The following is a 20,846-nucleotide window of genomic DNA, read 5'->3' as shown; positions in this document are numbered from 1 at the left end:
AGGTAATTTGGTGGGTAGCAGTAAAGCCAAGTGTCTGTATCTTTTCTGTGTTGAATATGAGGCTTAATTCTGGGAGTTTTAAAATAATTCTTGTCTAATAAATAATAACAACCGAATAAGTTCTTATAACTTAAGTAATAATTTCTTCATAGCAAGTCATCTGACCTGGATTCTCAAGGAAGTAACTACTAGAGATAGAAGGTAGAACTCGTTAATTTTGGTTTCACTCCTATAATTCATTACTATTCTTTTCATTTCTCTTTGAACAGGTTGTTCCTTGCAACAGCTTTTGATGAAATACAGGAACATACTTTTTTACTTGAGTGATTGTCATAAGTTAAAAGGGTAGGAAAGTTAAATCCCAGATTAACAATAGCCGTGTTGTATTGTTTACTAGGCAGTGAAATCAGCTGTGCAGACCATCACTGTTGGAGGCGTGAGCACATCACAGTTTAAGACAATTATTCCTCTGGCAACTGCTCCCAATGTCCAGCAGATTCAAGTGCCTGGAAGCAAGTTTCATTATGTCCGCCTTGTTACTGCCACAACAGCCAGTAGCTCGAGCCAGCCAGTTAGTCAGAATCCCAGTACAAACACTCAACCTCTCCAGCAAGGTTAGTAACCATTTCTTAAACACAGTAATGACTTCTTTGAACATTATGAAAGAACTTTGGTCCTTTTCTTGCTGAAGTCCTGATTAAGTGTGGCATTTCAGCTGGGAGCGTGAACAAGCCACTATTGCAGAGGACAGCAAAATGGAACCGTCTTCTGTACAATCACGGTGTTTCACTCTGCTGGAAGCCGAGGCACACTGTCCCCGCTGGACCATCGGCCCATCAGAATTATTTCTCAGTTTGGGGTAGCCATTATGTTGCTGTTTTATAAGCCTGTCATTTATGCTAATGGGACAAATTAAGATGAACCCAATTATTTATGTTCTATTCTAAACTGTGAAGCTGCTTAGTAGGGTTTGGATCAGTGAAATGACTAATAGGCAAGGTACAAGAACTTGATAACTGCTTTCATCCTTTACTTATTTTGAATCTGTAATTGCTAATAAAAAGCAATTAAAATATTCTGTTATTTTGCTTATTTCTCCTTTTCGTGGAGAATATTCCTATTTGTAATCCTTCCATTTTCTGTCTGTGCTGAGCCCTTCCTGTCACCTGACGCACAGACACAAACACACACCAGCGCTCTCCGTGTCTATCTGCTTGTTAGAAGTTGAACGGTGTGAAAGGATCAGAACAGCTTGTAGTTTAGGGCTCAAATTTTTTGTCTCAGAAGACTGCTGCATATCCCATCAATGTCAAAAAGCGGTTGGTGGCAAGTAAATGATTTATTATTTACTGGATGTAAATAGAAGAATTAAAGACCACTTGTTTGCTTTTTCATTTTTATTAAGGGATCAGATGGCCGGAGCTGTCTGCTGCTGACATCTAGTTCACCCGAGGGAAACTGGAGGAGAAAACCTGTTGATTTTTTAAATTACCAGTGGGAGAGCCTGGAGGTTACATGAGGGAAACAGTATTGTAGTATGTCTTGTACTGAAATTAGACCTGTTAAGTAATTATATTTTCTAATCCCTCTTTAAACTGATTTTGGAAGAAAATCTTTTATTAAGGTGTTCTTAACGAAAGGAAAAGGAAACTTGCGTATTGCTAACTAAGGGAGCCCCGTTTTCTCTGCTCTCGGTGCTTAAACTTAGCAGGCCACTAAAAAGGGTGCTGCGGGGGTGGTTGACTCTGGAGGTCCTGGTGATGTAAAGCAGCCGTTCGGGCAACAGGTTATGTCTTATGTGCGTATGTTTGTATGTGGACCAAGTGCTGAGACCCATTTCCAGTGTAATGTTAACGCGCAGTTCCTTGTCGATAATGAGCCTTTGGTGGAGGTAGAAAAGTTGCTGAAGACCCAGGAGGAGTGGAGGAGTAGGTTGGATGGTTCCTAATCCTAGCGTGTTTATCGGTACCTTCCTTTGCAAGTTCGTATCTGTCTTCCTGCTTCTCTCTTCCTCTCTCTGCTCTTTCCTTCCCGAATTCCCTCACATACACACGTCCTTCTTTTTCCTGCTTCTTTGTTTTCTGCGTTTCCACCTCTAGCTTTCCTTCTCCGTCCGCCCCGTCTCTCCAGCTTTTCAGTTCCCCTGTGTCTACCCTCTTCCCGCCCGTCCGTACACAGCCACCTCTGTGATTGCCCTATGTCCACCCGTCGTTTTCCGTTTGCTCTCCTACCCTGTAGGAGACCTAGGTATACATAATATATATTATTTCACAGGAGTAATTTATAATTTTTAGTAGAGATTGACAGAAATAGTTGCTGTAGTTCATCGAATGCACGAGCATGTCTTTCGAGGGGCTTAATTTCCAATAAGGGATTTCCTTATGCCAAAGGGAGTTGGGCTTATCTTATACATTTCCCACCAAAGCCCTACAAAACCGGTATTCAAAGGCTCCACTATGTTCTCTGCTGGCTGGATAGCAGGCAGCATAGTAGAAAGATCCGGAAGAGTTCATGGTTAATCTCTTTAGAATGTAATCTCCTTGCATCTTGGTAAGGAAGTCAGTTCAAGAAGTTAGAAAGCCTTAAACACTTGGATGTATGGTTTCTAAGATTTGGAAGGCGGTTCTAAGAGGATTGTTCAGAATTTCTGTTCAGGACTAAAAAAGAAGAGTATTCCAGCTTCTGTGAAAATAGCAGTAGTGGTCATGTGGAACTACACTCAAAGTTGAGGAGAAGGAGAAATCTAGACCGTTGACGTCGTGACGTGACATGAGTATATTCCCCTTCCTGTAGGTAATTGGGCCCCTTCATTTTATAGTTCCTTTATTTCCCAGCTTTTTGTGCATGCAGATATCAAGCTAGTGTAAACCTGGAGTTCCCAAACTTTCAAGCTGTGTGTCTGTGTGCGTGTGTGCACACACACGTATGCCCACGTGCACAGAGACAGTCACCCTTTCTTTATTATCCAAATAAAAACCATCTGCGTCTGTCATTTGATGACTAAGGGCAGGCCACACACTCCTTCCTGTTGCAGAGACCACCAGAAGTTCTCACCTTCTTTGGTTGTCCGAGCCACTTCAGAAGCGCTGCTTAGTGTGCCCATGGACCAGGACCAGCGCCTCCTGTCCAAGGAGCAAATGGTGTAGGGGGTCTGTTCTCCAGATTCCAAGCAGAAATTCAGGCTTTTCATTCCTTTTAATTCACCTATAAATTCTTTTTAGTATTGCTGAGACCAGTCAATGGTGGTTATTATAAATTAAAGCTAAAGCAACCGAAGAGAATCAGAACAGGAAATACTTTTAAATCCGGCATCAGATGTCCCTGGTGCTGTAATTATGGTCCTACACTCCTTTTTGTATAACAACTTTACTGAGATATACTTTGTGCCTGCTATAAAATTTACCCTTGTTGAGCATACAGTTGAGTGGTTTTTTAGTGTATGGAGAGAGATGCAGTCGTCACCACTAAACCACTTTCTGGAGGGTTCCCTGCTTCCCCTCTCTGCGCTGCCCGCTTGCTGTAGGGCCACTCCCTTGTAGGTTGGAATCCTGTCTGACGGTCTTCCAGGACTCCTAACCCTCCCGAGCTTTTTGGTCGAAGAAGGTCTGTTCTTTGTTCAGAGCAGTTAGATCCCACTACCTCAGCCTCTCTCTTTCAGACCAGGCTCTACGTCTTTTTGCATAAATAAAACCGGAAGGGCTATCCTTCCTATCTTTTTAAGTCCCTTTTTTTAGACTGTGGGAGTGGCAGTAGGCCGCATTAAAAACGGTTCTTCTGGGCGCCTGGGTGGCTCAGTGGGTTAAGCCGCTGCCTTCGGCTCAGGTCATGATCTCAGGGTCCTGGGATCGAGTCCCGCATCGGGCTCTCTGCTCGGCAGGGAGCCTGTTTCCTTCTCCTCTCTCTCTGCCTGCCTTTCTACCTACTTGTGATCTCTCTCTGTCAAATAAATAAATAAAATCTTTAAAAAAAAAAAAAAAAAAAAACGGTTCTTCTTTTGGTCTCGTGCCGGCCTCTCTCCTGACTTTCATCACAGCTTTTCTCCAGGTCAGGGTTCATCTTCAGATCAGCTCAGCTGGAGGTCTTAGTTCTGGTAGCTGTCATTTTCCGGGTCGCTTGAGGCTTCACGATGACTTCGTTTTCTTCCCTTACGCGTGCAGCTTCTGCCATCCACTCGGGTGATAGGGGGATAGTTCATGTTCCTTTCACCTCTACCCTGTCTCTTGCAGCTGCTCTCCTGTCCATGGCCAGCTCCGTCAGCCCAAGCAGACCCTCCGTGCACAGTCTTCTAACTTCCCTTGTTCCGTGCAGCCCTGTTCTGTTTTGCACGCTGCTACCAAACGGTTTCCTTTTATGCTGTTCTCGTCGTACTTCTGTACTTCGAAATCCTCAGGAACTCCTCCTTGCCTACCGAATGAAAAAGTGCAGATTCAATATATAGATTTCAACCCTGACATTCAAGACTTGGGCTTACCTCCTTTAACCCTAGCTTCCAACCAGACTGGTCTGTTCAACATTTTGGGAAATGTTTCGCTGCTTTCCAGCATCAGGCCTCCACTGCTCATGCTCCTGCCTCTGCATGGAATGGCCCGCCCCAGTCTGCGTGCCTCCTGCACAGCCCAGCCGTTGATCAGGACCATCTCAGACACCAAGCCCTCCCGCGCTCTTTGTATTCTCATCCTCTGCCAGGCTCCCTTGAGTCTGCGGCACTTTCTCTTTTTAACCGTGTGTATTTTATTTGGTACGTGTCTAATCTGCTCTACTTGAGTGTAATCTCTTTGAGCAAGTGCCTTGTAGTCTAATTTCCCTGAAACACAGTCCGCAATGCCATTTATGTAGTACTAATGATTGTAATAGTGACAATGACATTAATGGCAGCTAACATTTATTGAGACACTGTTTGTTGGACACTCTTCCAATAATTTTCATGGATTAACATATTTAACCCTTACACCCTGTGAGGGAGGGACTATCCCCACGTCATGGATAGGGATATAGGCCAAGAGAGCTAGAAAGCAGCAGAATTAGGATCGGAGTCTCCAGGGTGTTACGACTCAGAGACCAGATTCCTGACCTTCACACTATCTGTGCTGCCTTTTAGTAGGTGCTCTGTAAATAATGAGTTATACAAGAATGATGTTTTCTCTGGTTTTCACACAAACGTGGCAATTAGAAAGAATATAGAACAGCACTGTTACTCAAGCTCCTGAACAGCAGTCTTTTTATTTAAGGCATTTCAGCTGATTTAGTAGGGAGCGTTTAAATCATGCAGATACAGACAGAAGTATTTTCCGTAGGCTGTCTTAAATGACCAACGTTCCCTTGTCAGGCAGATAGACTGTAGCTGCTCCCTTAGCTCCAAGTTCCTTGGTAGATGGTCACGGAATTCTAAAAGGTAACTATCCTGATTGCAGATTGCTCCAAACAGGAAACCAGTGGAATTCTTTAAGCTCTTTTACGAGGATAGCTTGAGAGAACTAAGCGTCTTCAATGTTTCGAGCGCTGTTTCCTGCAAATAACTCGTCCTTTCCTCCTCTTTCTTAAAAAGCAAAGCCAGTGGTCGTCAACACCACTCCCATGCGGACGCCAGTTCCTCTCGTCTCGGCACAGACTGTCAGACAGGTGAGTGTCCCAGGACTTCTTTCTTCAGCCTCTCCCAAACAGTTCACTTTTCAAATTGAAAGTTGAGATTCACATGCGAGAGATTCATCCTGAATGGGGAAGCGGTAATGTGTATTTCTGTAATCGTGGATATGCGTGTTTGTTTTGTTTTGTTTTGCTTTTGAAGGTCGTTCCCAAACCCATCAATCCCACTCCGCAGATAGTCGCCAGCAGCCAGCCTCAGCAGCGGCTCATCATGCCGGCCGCCCCACTGCCACAGATCCAGCCCAACCTCACCAACCTGCCGCCAGGCACTGTGCTGGCCCCGGCGCCAGGAACAGGCAACGTGGGCTACGCAGTGCTTCCAGCTCAGTACGTGACCCAGGTAAGAGGAGGACACGGAGTCACTGCGTTTCAAAAGGGATAATTTGGTCAAAGATGTACAGCCCCATCACAGTCTCAAAGTACTGAGAAACCTCGTACTCAGTATTAAAATGGCTGCCTCCAGAATCTTAAGATGCTAACAGAAAGTTCTGAATCTGTTTGGAGGTACCCCTAGCATTTGCACAAGTCACATACACAATCAGACACTTGGGAACTGAGAGCCGTTTGGCAAGAGGGTGAGACTGTGTAGGTAGAAGAGGGGGCGTCGAAGCTGACGTCGGCAGAGTTCAAGTGCGTTTAGAGAGAGCGCTGTGGCTGTCATCCAGCTCATCCAGATGACGAGGGTGCTGTGGACTTGCTCCCGGACAGCCGACCATCACCACGCACCTGTAGTGACCTGTCCTGACCTGCCCAGACACTCTCATGTGGTCGTCTTTAGAGTCAAAGCCGCGTATCATCCGCTGGCTGGCAAGGATTGGAGTGCTGCTTCCTGGAAGCAGATAGAAGTTTTCCTTTTCATGTGAGAATCCAGCAAATTAGCACCGTGTTCTAAATCGTTGAGTTGATTTCCTCAGGTTTTACAGGAGAGAAGCAGAAACCTGGTTTCTCTAACACAGTGGACTTTGTTGATTAGAAAATGACTGTTGAGTGTTTCTATCATCAGCATCTCTTTTCTTGTGTGGAAATCAGTGTAAAATAGAAATGGTTGCCCATGTAATTCTCACTCTCAGTACCTCGTAATGCGATGAGCGACTGCACAGAACCCTTCTATTTACAAGCAGATGCGCCGCACCGTTCTCACCAGCACAGGTTACTACCTGGACTGCCGGAGCGTAACCCCGAGCTTCCTGATCCTGATGGGCCTGCGGCTCTGTGAACGCCTTCTCGTGTCTGTGCCGCGTAGCACTCCACAAATGTTCACATTGTCTTCACCCTCCAGTGTTAGTGTGGGCCTTGAGAAGAGCTCCATGAAGTCCTATGTCTGTATGAAACTCTCCATACTGTTTTTCCCATTTTAGTAGATGGGTTTGGTTCTTCCTGATCGCGATGTCTGAAAGTGTTGTGAATGCGTGTGTGTGTGTGTCTGCAGCCGCCTCTCTCCATTGCAGCTGCAGCAGTCCTCGTATGTGTCCATAGCGAGCAGCTCGAGCTTCACTGGGACCCCTGGCATCCAGACCCAGGCAAGGCTTCCATTCAACGGGTGAGTGTTCTGAACACATGTAAGTTCACTTGGTGGATCAGGTTCAGTGCAGCATTAACTAAATATATTTCAAAATACATTTGTATTTATGTATATAAACGTTTTTTTTTTTTTTTTTTTTTACAAAATAGGTATATATATTTTTACATTTATATTTTTTCCTTAAAGCCATATGAGCATGCCTCTGTAGGACTTTTTAGTTTGAGAAGTTAAGGGAGCTGTCAAAGAAGCCCCAAATATCTTTCACTTCAATTAATCAATTTTGCCACATGTTCTTATCTATTTCTCTCTCTCTCTCTCCCTCATCCTGAATATGTTTTAAAATTGATATTAACTAGTTTTTAAATTACTATGTTCGGTCCTTGCCTTTTTTGTTGTTGTTAGTCCGTTTTTTCATCTGGGACTCTGTTCCTTTGCGGTATTGTCGGCGACGCAGTGCTGCGTTAACTGCGTGGAGCCCGTCCGCTGGCTCCAGTTCCAGCCACACACACTGCTTTCTCCTCGCCGCTGTTGGTAACTGAATCCCACAAGTTTTGAGCAGATTTCAGCTTTAGTTCTCTCAGAAAGAAGAATATTTTTGGGGTGTGTTCTTTAGAAACTATTGATGACTTCCTTTTTAACCGCCCCCCCCACACCCGCCCAATTCCTATCTTGGCTCTCGGCCTCTCTTCAGGTTACAGCTAGCTTTTGAACTTGATGCGAAGGGAACAATATAGCAGAGTTTTATTGGAGATGGTTACGTGTGTTAAAGCTTTATTTTAGGAGGAATTTACAGAGACTTTTCTAATTTTTAATAGCTATCTTTAATTGATTAAAGTGTGTATCTCTTTTTGTATCTGTGTAGCATAATCCCGTCAGAGTCTGCCAGTAGGCCCAGAAAACCCTGTAATTGTACAAAATCGCTGTGTTTGAAATTGTAAGTCTTTTTACTACTGTTTCATATTTGATATAGCTGAAAATGCTTTTAAAAGCAAATAGAGTTAACTAAAAGTTTTAACAGACCAATTTCTAAGTCTAAGTAATTTAAATAAACGTGCACATGAATGTCTGATCACGTGTGACGGTATAAAAGTGCCCTCTCATTCATTCAGAACGAATGTCTTTACCATGGATGAGGCACTGGTGGAGGGTTTTTTGGTACACAGCAGCGTGAGACAGACATAGCCTCCGTCTTCAATAATCATAAATTTGACTTTCTTTATGACCTTCATATTTGGCCTCCTAAATGAGGGGATACTCTGAGTAGCTTTTAAAACTGTTGGATAATTAATTTGCTTATTAGTTCTGAACCAAGAGATTTGGCCTGAAACAATTAAGTGAAAAGCATTGGTCATATAAGGGGTTTAGAGTCCCAAGAAGCACGACTGTAGTTCACTGGAGCCGATTCCACTACTGGAAGATAGCCCGTGTTTTACCTTTTTTTGGATTTTGAGATAACTTACTTTGGAGGCATATAAAATCATGTAGCTTTTGTGTTGACAACAGGTAATCTTGGAATTAAGTTTCTGAACCAAAATTCTGAGAGCCTGTGTGACTTGACCTTTGAGCCTGATCACGTGGTTGACCATCAACTTAAATTAACTCTCTGACTGGGTGGCTCCGAGTACATTCTAACTGCTTTCAATCAGATAATTTCTAGTTTTGTTTATTTGAACAATGACTTTTTTATGTGACCTGCACTGATTTTTATATTCCAGATACTGTGATTGCTTTGCAAATGGTGAATTTTGCAACAACTGCAATTGTACTAATTGTTATAATAATTTGGAACATGAAAATGAAAGGCAAAAAGCAATAAAGGTGATTACTTTTTATTTAACTGACCAAAATTTCCAGTTTTACCTGATTTTTGTAGAACTCAGTTGTCTTACAATGAAAATTAATTTCTTTTGCAGTTTTTAGTATGGTGTGATTGAACTTCAGTTGACGTTTGGTCTGTTTTGATAGGCATGCCTTGACAGAAACCCAGAAGCTTTCAAGCCGAAGATAGGGAAAGGAAAGGAGGGGGAATCCGATCGACGTCACAGCAAAGGGTGTAATTGCAAACGATCAGGATGTCTTAAAAACTACTGTGAATGCTATGAGGTGAGATGCTGGTTGGGGAACATGATCTAACCATTCATTGCAGATAACTTCGCGAGGGTGTATTGTAAAAACTCTGCGCTTGCAGTTTGAAAATATGCTCAGTTGGTGCAAGGGCCCTCGTCTGAGGAAGACCTTCTGGCCTCCCAAGCAGGGCCTCCGAGGAACGATACCTTGGTTTTGTCATTACATAATGCTCAGGGTCTCATCACCTGATGGATCCGGTCATACTTTTTAATCTCGTACCTGGAAGTACGCACGTCAGAGCCCCAGTTTATTCAATTTTAGTAAAAATAACCTCAAAGTGGATTGGAAACTCCAGCAATGGGCCTCCACTGAGGGGAGTATGACCACTGGCCTCCACAGGCTTTCTGAAAATGCGTGATCCCCGGCACTCCAGGGTGCGGTCCTGAAGGTGAAGATTTCTCTTGCCCCAGATGCCTGTTGTCCTCCTAAAGAGCACTGCTCCATAAAGAACTGAATCATGTTAAGAAGTTTGCTCTCCGAGTCTAAGAATAGGAAGGGAGACACATGGAATGTTGCTGGCTGAGGTCACCGGTCATCTGAAATGACTACACCCATCTGCGCCATGGCCAGCCCGCTCCGCCGGCGGTTCCGCTCACTGCTCAGGCGTCTTTCCGGGGCAGGTGGTCAGAGCTCCGCCTGGACAGATACTGTGCATGTTTAGGTGCTGTTCAAACCATCCCCTTCTTGCTATAGACAAAGTACTATCTGGTTTATTATTTCTGCTTTCAGAGCTTAAACGTAGTCTGTTCATGCCCGAGATTAATCCAACGCTATTGTACTGCTTTCTCAGTGTTTGTGAAACGCTTTCCGGACAGCCTTTTGAGTTGGGTCCTTCCTACAGTGAGTTGACCCTTTTCACGATTGTATTTTCAGGCTTTCAAACTTCCTGTTCAGAGGGTACCTTATTTTTAGTTTGGGCAGAAGCCATAGCCTGGCGCTTCTGGTGAAGTGACACCATGTGCGTGGGGCGTTCAGGCCTTGCAGGGTGTGCTCTGCTTTGGGTTCGCTCCTGCCCCTTTCCGTACACACGTGTCCCAGTGAGGACTTCGTGCATGGCGTGCTCTGCATCATGCGTTCTGAATTCCCGTATTTTAGAAGTCAGATACCTCTCTCAAGAAGGGTAGGAAGGTAACCTCTTGTTAGTCCTAAAGTCACTATGAATGAAAATTGCATATAATCAAGAATACTTTGAAAGTCTCTTAAATAATGTCTACAGTCCAGTAATCAGTTTTTTATTCTGTGTTGTCAAAGATGACATTTTTGTTTGAGCATCAGACGAAATAGGTGGCTTCTGTTCACGAACTGTATTGTACAGAGTTTGTCCTGAGTATGTAAAAAATGTAAGTCATAAAACCAAATCTACAAAAAGGGAGAAAGTGGAAATTGATGGAAAGCTGTGTCAGAAGGGCAAAGCAGCCCTTCCGTGCGTACGGCACTGGATAGTCCGTACATGCGAGGCATATGAGATGCCAACACACAAGAGCCAATGATTTAATTGAATCTGAGCATTAATAGAAGTAGAAAAGGCAGTGCTGGCTGAGATCGGTTTTGATAGAGAAAAAGCTGCCCTGTTAGAATAAAATCATCGACATTCCGGACACCTGGTGTCTAATAACTCCTGTGTCATTCTGAAAGACCAAGAAATGGGAAAACTTGGAGTACACCTAACGGCGACTAGCGGTAGCCGACGGCCCGCCGCGGACTGACTGTGCCGTCCGCCAGTTCATGTGCACTTGCTGGTCTTGTCATCGAGCTGGCTTTTTTGACCCAGCTGGTCTGCGTCCGCATCGCACATTCCTGTTCCTTTCACTCACTCTTCAGGGCTCGTGGAGTCGAGGAGGGACCGTCCCCAGTATTTCAATGGCTCTGCCTTGGAACCTGGCTTCCGCCCCCTTTTTTTGACCATAAGGAAAGTTAAATGAACAAAGCTAAGTGACTACCCTGTCATTCTGATTTCTCCGTCCCGAGTTCCTGTTAGATTGTCAGAGTGCCTTTCCTAGGGTTCTTCATACTCGATCCAAAGTACCATTCATGGTATGTCGTCTTCCCCCTGGATGTCAGAGATTTTCTCTCTTCATCATTAGGTACGTATGAAGTACGACTTTAGTTAGGTTCTCTGACCGGCTCTTAGTAAACCAGCGAACTCAAAGTGTATATTCATTCTTTTCCCTCGGTAAAGAGAATTTATTTGTGTTTTGTAAGAAAGGAGCAGGGTAAGTATGTTTATCGGAATATGGTTTGTTGATCTTGCCAGGTGCTGTAGAAAGGGCAGTAGGTATGTTTCTTTAAATTGACGGGGGTTCACGGAAGAAAATGAAGCCAACAAAAGATATTCAGATTTAAGAGGCAGTTAGGAAATGTAAATGAAAGAACCATGTGATCTCACTTTATCTGCGACCCCATCAGATTGCTAAGTGTTAGAAACTGCGCTTGCTGTGGGGATAGAGGAAAGGCCGTATACATTGCTCATGAGATGTGGGGCTTAGAGCCTTTTGAAAAAAGTCTGGCCACATCTATTAAAATACATGTACCAGTGAGCCCAATTCTAGAAATCTCACGGAAATAAAAGCATGAGATACATATAAAAAAATCTTTTCCCACATTATTTGCGGTATTCAAGAGCTGGAAACGAGGAATACCCAGCGACAGGCAAGGGCCTGCGCACATCAGTGGTGCCGCGCCGGTCCAGGGGCTGCGGCCCAGCCACCAGCACAATGAGTAGAATGAACTCCGTCCAAGCTGGCCGGGGTGGGGCGGGGCAGAAGATCCCACGAAGCGTGGTGTGAGCGGAGGAAGCTGCGGAAAGTGAGCGTGTGATTTTGTAAACCAACCTTAAAAAAAGAAAGACTGATGTATTTGTTAGTTAAGATAGCTACTTGCACTTGAGGGCTGTGTTTTTCCTAGAAATACGTGCTTTCCATAGTTTCACATGCAAGGACACACTAGTTTAATAGGGGTTGTTGAAGGGTTTGGGCAATCTGGAGAGGGGGATTCGGGGAGGGGGGTGATGGAGATGATCCCTAACGAAGGCAGCGTCTACAGAATTCCTGTCATGTGATAATTGGGGTTTTACCTAAGTGGAAAGTCACCCACATGTTAATGGTGATTTGACTGATTGAGGTGGTTGGATTCTGGCTAACTGCTATTTTTAAATACTGTATCATTCATATTCTTTATAAAGAACATGAGTTATTCATATCGGGGGAAAAACTGACATGGAAGGGCTCAGAGACATGCCCTGTGCAGAGCCGCTCTTGGTCTGAACGTCTGACCTGCCCATATGTGTGGTCAGCCACTTAGGCCACTTAGGGTTTGGCCAGGGAGAGGTTTCCCTTGCGGGTGATGTCAGTTGGCTAGTTAATTGTTTTCCTACTGATCTGATCACAGAGTCTACTTAATGTTTTTTTTCGGTTCGATTTGGGAACTTTTCTTTTGTAAATCTTTTAGGCAAAAATAATGTGTTCCTCAATATGCAAATGTGTTGGCTGCAAGAATTTTGAAGAAAGCCCAGAAAGAAAGACCCTGATGCACTTGGCGGACGCGGCCGAAGTCAGGGTACAGCAGCAAACAGCAGCGAAAACGAAGTTATCTTCTCAGATTTCGGATTTGCTTACTAGGCCCACGCCCGCTTTGAATAGCGGGGGAGGAAAGTAAGTCGGTATTTTCATGTCTTCATAGGATGATAGGATTGCTTCGGTAAAGTCTCTTCTTTCTGGACTAAACTAAGTTCATACTTAATTTGCAGACCTCTTTTCGCATGGTCTTTCTCCTTCAGTTACTCGTGAAGGAATTTGGAGGTAACAGGAGAACGATGTCAGATGCAGTGCACAGTAACGCATTGATTCCCTGACTTAATTTCACTGAATTTGTCCCCACTAAGATGAGGTCATTATGTAACTATGTAATTTCACAAACCCCTAAGAAAACCAAATTTTATAGCTGTTCCTGACAGTATTATCACTCATAATTTGGCACATTTTTACCTTCTCTTGCTTTTTCCCGGCCCTTGTAGCACTTCCCCTGTCTTTCTGGAGCACCTTTCCCACCCCTAACTTCACTAGGCCGCTGAACTCTGGAGTAGGAGGACTCCAGCTCTACCGTGTGGCCGAGTCGCGTTTAAGCACCGTCGGCACCCTGTTGCAGTTTGTGAGTTGGACAAGTACTGCGAGTCTCGGGGTCCTTAATCCTTCCCATCATCCTTACCGGGTGGCTACGAAGAACAGAGTCTCTAGCCCAGCGTTTGGCAGGCCTTATGCAGCCAGACTTGCTCATACAGATTTGGAGTAGAGTTTGGTAGCAGTTAATTTGAGGAATTATTAAATGCACTGAGCCTTGCCAATGGGATATATTATTTAAAATGCGTAAGTTGAAGTTGTCTCTAATGCTTATAGAAATGCTCCTTTAGGGGCACCTGGGTGGCTTGGGTGGTTGAGCGTCTGCCTTCGGCTCGGGTCATGATCTCGGGGTCCCAGAATCGAGCCCCGCATCGGGCTCCCAACTCAGCGGAGAGTCTGCTTCTCCCTCCCCTCTGCCCCTCCCCGTCTCTCTCTCAAACAAATAAAATCTTGAAAGAAAAAAAAGATGCTTCTTTTAAAAAAATGTTCTTTGCTTGAGAGAGAGAGAGAGAGAGGCCACAAGCGGGAAAGGCAGAGGGCGAGGGACAGAGAACTCCAGGCAGACGTGGTGAGCGCAGAGCCCGACTCAGGGCTTGATCTCACAGCCATGAGGTCACCGGAGCTGACACCAAGAGTCAGATGCTTAACCGACTGAGCCACCCAGGAGCCCCTAGAAATGCTTCTTTTTGTTCAGAATATTGCAGATGGTAATTCTGAAGAATTCTTGTAAGTGGAATATAATCAGCAAATGGTTAGTAACTGAATAGATTGGAAACGGGCAGACACCTCAGTAAGGGTTATAACAAGGGATCCTTTCTGGTCATCTGCTTTCAGTAATCCTTTATCTTATTAAATCTAAATCTCCATGTGGAGATTAAAGATATTGCTACACTGAAATATTTACAACTGATTTTCAACCTGGGAAAAATATTATAGAGTGTAAAAGCATAAAATTATACACTATAACCAAAACTAAAAATTAAAAAATCTTTACTGTCATGTTAATACACTGCTGAGTGGCAAAAATTTGAATTTTTTTCCTTTCTCTCACTTTTCTGTAGTTTCCAAATATTATATAAGGAGCACTACTATTATAGTGTTATTAATTATATAATATTAACATAGTATTTTCTAATATAAAGTGTTTTGTATTTTACAGTTTTCTCTACAGCTGTGTCGCAGCCCAAAGCCTTAGTAACTTCTTGTCGTAGCAGATCCTAATGTCAGACTTCATTCATTTTGTAGTTTCCTTGTCAGTGTTAGTGGTTACATCAGGCTGCCTGATTTTGTATCTGAGGGCTTTAAGAATTAGCTACATATAGCAAGCCTCTTGATACCTAATAGTTTAATACTTTATGAAAGAAACTCCATGTATAGAACAGCATTTGGTTTTCCCATGTTTTGTTTGTTGTGATGGAACAATGTAGAATTTTGGTGTGCTTTCTTGTTTCCAATGAACAATATATATGGGACTCTGGACAGTGCTTTGTTTTTATTTTTTTTAAGATTTTATGTACTTATTTGAGAGAGACACGGCGAAGGAGCACAAGCAGGGGCGATGGGAGAAGGAGAAGCAGGCTCCCCGCGGAGCAGGGATCCCAGCGCGGGGCTCTATCCCAGGGCCCTGGGATCATGACTTGAGCCGACCTGAGCTGAAGGCAGATGCTCAACGGACTGAGCCAGCCAGGCCTCCCAGGAGATAGTACTTTGAATTCCCACTTTTCTTCATTCAGCAGGTGTTCGTGGAGTGCCTCTGTGTGTCAGGCAGTGCTGTAGCCCATGAAGAAACCGTACTCAATAAAACAAAGATTGCACTCTAGAAACTAACATTCATGAAGTAGGAGTACGTTTTTATAGAATTATCTGGGGGACACCTGGGTGGCTCAGTCACTAAGCCAGTCTGCTTTCAGCTTAGGTCATGACCCCAGGGTCCCGGGATCAAGTCCCACATCGGGATCCCAGCTCCGCAGGGAGCCTGCTTCTCCCTCTGCCTGCTGCTCTCCCCGCTTGTGCTCACTTGCTCTTTCTCTCTCTCTCTCTCTGACAAAATCTTTTAAAATAGTTTAAAAATAAAAAAGAATTATCTGGTCAACATGTAGAATTAACATCTTTTAGTTACCTTGTCTACATATATTCTGTTAAAATTATGCTTTCTGAACAGTCTTTAAAAAATAATCTCAATAATAAAACCAGATCTAACTTTTTAAAGCTCTCCGGGATGTGCTTATAGTGCCAGGTGAGCCGGTGGATCATGAAGGTGGCGACAGATTCTCACTTGACAGAATGTCCCTCCCTTGGGTTGTGGTTCAGCACCATCACGTCTCTCTCTGACACGTCATTTCAGGTTGCCGTTCACGTTTGTCACTAAGGAAGTAGCCGAAGCCACGTGTAACTGCCTTCTTGCGCAGGCGGAGCAGGCTGACAAGAAGGGAAAGTCCAAGGCAGCAGCCGAACGGATGATACTCGAGGAATTCGGACGGTGTTTGATGAGCGTCATCAACTCTGCAGGAAAAGCAAAAAGTGACCCTTGTGCCATGAACTGCTGAACTTGCACAGGAGACTGTCCGTGGACTGCACAGAAGATGGAAGGTGCAGGGCCACTTGATCTTCTGGAAGATAGGTTAACAATTATTGTATTGTTGGTTCAGTCCTTGTGAGACCTGAAATTATAATACTGAAAGAGAAGAAATTTTAAATGAGGAAATGAGTACATTTTAAATCTTAGTTAAACCTGTTTATGTCCCTTCTAAATTCAGTTTTTCTTTATTGTATTACATGGATTTTTAATTTGCATGGGTTTCTTAAGAATTAGATGTTCTGTCCTTCTGATTCTATTGACAAAGGACATTTATAAATTACTATAATTTATAACGTTTGGTGTTGTATGACTTTGTTCCAGTAGAAAAAGCCAAACAACCATTGGTATTATCCAGTCATTCTTTGGCACTAGACCCAAGCAGATAGAATGTCCACATAAACAACTTCTAATGAAACATATTCAAATGACATTTTGCGTTTAGGAAAGCTCTCTTTTTAAGAAAAACCAGCTTTTTAGCACAGATTCTGGAATACTATCCTGTTGTCACTTTGGAAATGTCAGAAGGGGAAGTAATCCATAGGCACACTTTTAAAATAAAAAAGTTGAAAAAAAAAAACCAAAGTGTTAAGGGACAGTAAATAGTTCTTAATAGGCAATGTATTTCTCTGAGGAGTGACTAAGAAGCGCTCTAGGGTGTTTCCATTTTCTTTGAAGGAGGTGGTGTGCATCTGAAATGATAAATTGTCAGAGTGATTACTGGGGACTTTTAAAAGTGAGAGGTACATATGAGTAGAACTTCCTATCATTATGTAGTGATGACAGTAGAACCTTACATAATTATCAGGTATAAAATTTGGCTTGGATGGAGAAATGAAGAACATTGAAACTCCAATAGATGAATTTAGGGAAGGATTTTTCATCTGTACAATTCTTGTTAAAGACTCTTGAACTAAGAGGTCTCAATCCAATGTATGAGTCTTACTTGATTTACTGAAAGGGCCTCCTAACAAAACTTTCCAAATTATAGTGGGATTTCTTTCTATAAGGGAAGCTTAATATGGCATTCTTTTTAGCCAGTGATTTGATAAGCCGAAGGTATGAGTGTTTTCTTATTATTACTAAAATAACCTAAATCATTTTCGCTAATTCAAAAGCTTTATGAATTTTAGAGCCAGTAATAGGACTCGGATTTTAATGACAAGAAAAAAACCATGTTGGAATTCAGGTATTTTGTTAGGTACCTTAATCCTCAGTAATTATTAGTATATGATTATTACATTTCCTACAAGGAATCGATAGTTGTATGTATTAAGTGTGTATATATGTTCATATGAACATGCAAGGTATAGGCAATAGAAATTAAGTAATCCCAAAAAAGATTCCGTTATTCACTGAAGTATCTTCCTTTTGAAATCTGGATTTATAAAATTATAGTTCAGTAACTTTAAATGTAGATAGTGCAAACATTCTTAGCACCTCAATCTAGTATGTTTAATTAAAATTTGTATAAATGTAAATCAGTGTAAGGATAAAATATCTAATCAAGTTATTTTTCAAAGATTACAATACCTTTTTGGTCTAAACCTAAACTTTGTTCATTTTGTACATATTCTGTGTTTAATTCTAATTGCACCTTTGTGATGTGTATTTATATACAGTGTGCAGAAAATGTTTGTGAAATTTGGATTACAATTGTAGATTATGTATGACGGCATTGCTTGAGAATGTTTTGCTTGTAAAAACTTGAAGGTGCAATCAAATGCTACTAGTTTTTCTGATTTTCAAGAAGCTATCTAAAGTATTAAGACTTTTCCTTCCTGTGTCGTACTTACTAAGCAACTTTTTGTATTTAGGCATTTGCATCAAATTGCTGAACAAGATTAATATCCACATTAATTCAACAATTTTAAAAGACTATTTGGGGAGGGCTGGGTATATAATTTTTTTTAGCTCTATTTACATCCCAAAGTAGAAAGATTAAATTTATATTTACTAGAGCTATTCAAAGAATACACTTTTCTATATTGTAAAAGCAGGACAGCAAAGTAAATCATACAGAAAATAAACATTTATACTATTCTGTAAAAAAAAGGGTTTTGTTTTCTTTAAAAACACCTTTAACCATGTTACAAGAAACTTTTAAAATCTGATTTTAAGTAAGTTTGATTTCTGAAAGCACACAACTAAAAAATAAGTCTGTCATTTTGCCCAATTATGATTAAGCTAAATTGCTTTGAAACAAGAGTATGGTTTCTCTTTTCCCTCTGCTGCAAAAGGGCAGAAACTTGGTCTACTTTATCCTTTCTTTTAATGTCTGATGTTTTTATGGTGAGCACCTTTCTTAGTTTCCTTTTCTCTCAAGAACTAAAAGCAATCTGTAGGTCTTATCTCTGGATTCTCTGGGAAACGGAACTTTACAAGCCGTAGGCAATCAAACCGGCAGAGCAGCAACTGTAGGGCAGACCCCTGCCTCCCCTTCCCTATTCCTTCATCGGGACAATTGACATTTTCTCAGTCTTATGTAAAATGTGAATAAAAATAACTTTAGAAAAGTTTTCCACTTTTATTGGTCTGTAACACAAGTAGCTAAGAAAATAAATACTTGTTATGTAAATGCAGCTTCAAACCAGGACCTCCAGCATCATGTTGCATCCTTTTTCGGAATTTTATGTAGAAATTCCACAGCAGCAATCCAAATGAGAGGAAGGCTAGAAAGCCTTCACTATTGGAATTATTTTCTCTTATGTCAGTTACTTAGGACTTGGGGTGTGTGTGTATGTGAGGGTTTCTTTAATGCAGATGTTGTCATTATCTATAGACCACATGTGAGCTCTTTATGATCCAAGTGATTTTATAAAATGAAATGTATAAAGGCCTATAGGTTTTATGAAAGCATTTAAGGCATGCTTAGTTTTTACTCAAAAGCAGTAAAAAAATAATTATGTTCAGAGTAATATTTACTATAAGGCCACAGACTTCAACTCTGTAATTGATTATATTATCAAATGAAATCTGGCAGTAGATAAAAAGAATGCATCATGACTCAGTTGGGTTTTATCCCAGTAATAAAAGGTTGACTCAACATTAAAAAATAATCAATGTAATTCACTGTATCAACATACAAAAGAAGTAAAACTATATGATCATCTCAGAAGTTGCAGGAAACCTTTTAAATATACTAAAAACTGAATTATATGCTTTAAAAAGGCAAATATTACAGCATGTAAATTATATTCAACTGTTTTTCCAAAAAAATTAAAAGGTGCAGAAAAATTGACAAAATTCAAGACCCATTTATGATTTAAACACACATACACACACTCTTTGGCAAACCAGGAAGAGAAGGGATTATCAACCTGAAAAGACCATCTACCAAGAAGTCTACAGCTAACATCCTATGAGTGATGAAGGCTGAAGGTTTCCCCCTCAAAGACTGGGAACAAGGCACTCTTAGTCAATACTGTGTTGCAGGTCACTGTACAATAAGGTCGGGGGTGGGGATGGCGGGGTTGGGGGAGAAGGCACAGACTGGAAATGAGTAAGACAGTATCTACTGGTGGATAACATGACTGCCTATATAGGAAAGTCATAGCAATCTTTTTTAAAAAAGGGCTACTAGAACTAATTGAGTTCAAGCAGTCAATATACAAAATTATATTTTTACATAGTAGCAATGAACGTTTAGAAACAAATTTTTACAGTTACCATTTACAATAGCACCACACAACATGAAATGTAACAAATATATACAAGATCTGTAGGTGAAATGTAGAAACATTAATAAACTTAGAGAAGACTTTAAGATAGATCATGTTCGTGGAGTGAAATATTCAATATTAACATCTCATTTCTTCCCAAAATGATCTTTAGTTTCCACAAAACACTCAAAATCCCAGCAGGAATATTTGTAAAAAATCAAGCTGTTCATAAAATTTATATAGAAAAGTACAATTAGAATAGCCAAACATTTCTGAATAAAGAATAGAGCTTCAAGACTCATAGAAGGCTCATCAGGACACTGGTGCAGGTGAAGCGTTAGACCTATGGATCAATGGAACAGAACAGAGAACCCAGAAGCAGACCCATGTGTATGTGGTCAATTTTTTACAAGGTTGCACAGGTCATTCAGGGAAGAAAGAATAAATAATCTTTTTAACAGTGCTGGGATATCCACATATAAAAATATGAAACTTAACTTAGACCACAGACCAAAATTAACTGAAAATGGATCATAACCTAAATGTAAAACCTAAAGCTACAAAATATCTAGAAGAAAACCTAAGAAGAAAAATCTCTATGGCCTTGGGTTAGGAAAGATTTCTTAGATACGAAACTATGATCCCTCAAAGGAAAAAAAAAGATCAACTGGACTCAGCAAAATTAGTCTCTGCTCTTCAAAACACACTAACAAGCCACAGACTGTCAGAAAATTTGCAAAATCCAGCAGATAGTGTACTTACATCCAGAATATATAATTAAGAACAAATCAACCTTCCAAAATATGGGCAAAGGACTTGAACAGACTTTTCACCTAAGATTATGTGGATGGCAAATAACCCTATGAAAAGATGCTCAGTGCCATCAGCCATGAGGAAAATGGAAATGAATGCCACAGTGAAGTGTCGCTTCGCGCCTATTAAACTGGGGAATTCCAAACAAAAACCGAGCACTACCAGATACTGGGGAGAAAGGAGAGCAATTCAATGTCGTACATTCCTGACCGGAGTGCAGGTATGTGGTCCAGTTGCTCCACAAAGGTTCTGGCAGTGCTACATACCCTCACCACATCACCCACGGTGTGGATACAGCACGTTTCTATCCAACCATTCATCAACTGGACATTTAGGCTTTTTCACTTTTTAGCTATAATAATGCTAGGAAATGTGTGTACAAGTTTGTA

The 20,846-nt window shown here is 41.7% G+C and overlaps 1 protein-coding gene across 13 annotated transcripts in view; it reads left to right on the top strand.

Annotated features, from left to right (window-relative positions):
• The window catches only part of LIN54 (lin-54 DREAM MuvB core complex component), a 69,958-nt gene extending 51,921 nt beyond the window's left edge, over window positions 1-18,037 (top strand). For 11 of the 13 annotated variants that reach the window (XM_045076838.1, XM_045077036.1, XM_045077105.1 and 8 more), the window contains 9 exons: window positions 398-614; window positions 5,546-5,619; window positions 5,786-5,983; window positions 7,092-7,183; window positions 8,028-8,099; window positions 8,881-8,983; window positions 9,131-9,268; window positions 12,740-12,942; window positions 15,752-18,037. In XM_045076838.1, the coding sequence (XP_044932773.1) occupies window positions 398-614; window positions 5,546-5,619; window positions 5,786-5,983; window positions 7,092-7,183; window positions 8,028-8,099; window positions 8,881-8,983; window positions 9,131-9,268; window positions 12,740-12,942; window positions 15,752-15,953 (1,299 nt within the window). In that variant the 3' untranslated portion in view covers window positions 15,954-18,037. The remainder of the gene's footprint in view (window positions 1-397; window positions 615-5,545; window positions 5,620-5,785; window positions 5,984-7,091; window positions 7,184-8,027; window positions 8,100-8,880; window positions 8,984-9,130; window positions 9,269-12,739; window positions 12,943-15,751) is intronic. The other 2 variants (XM_004777343.3, XM_045076779.1) reach the window with 2 other exon arrangements.
• Window positions 18,038-20,846: the final 2,809 nt, after the last annotated feature.

Source organism: Mustela putorius, unplaced genomic scaffold, assembly GCF_011764305.1.
Source record: "Mustela putorius furo isolate JIRA1106 unplaced genomic scaffold, ASM1176430v1.1 tig00000040_pilon_pilon_pilon, whole genome shotgun sequence".
Classification (NCBI taxonomy): domain Eukaryota; kingdom Metazoa; phylum Chordata; class Mammalia; order Carnivora; family Mustelidae; genus Mustela; species Mustela putorius.
Note: the sequence above shows the minus strand (reverse complement) of the source record. Positions and strands in the feature narration are given on the sequence as shown.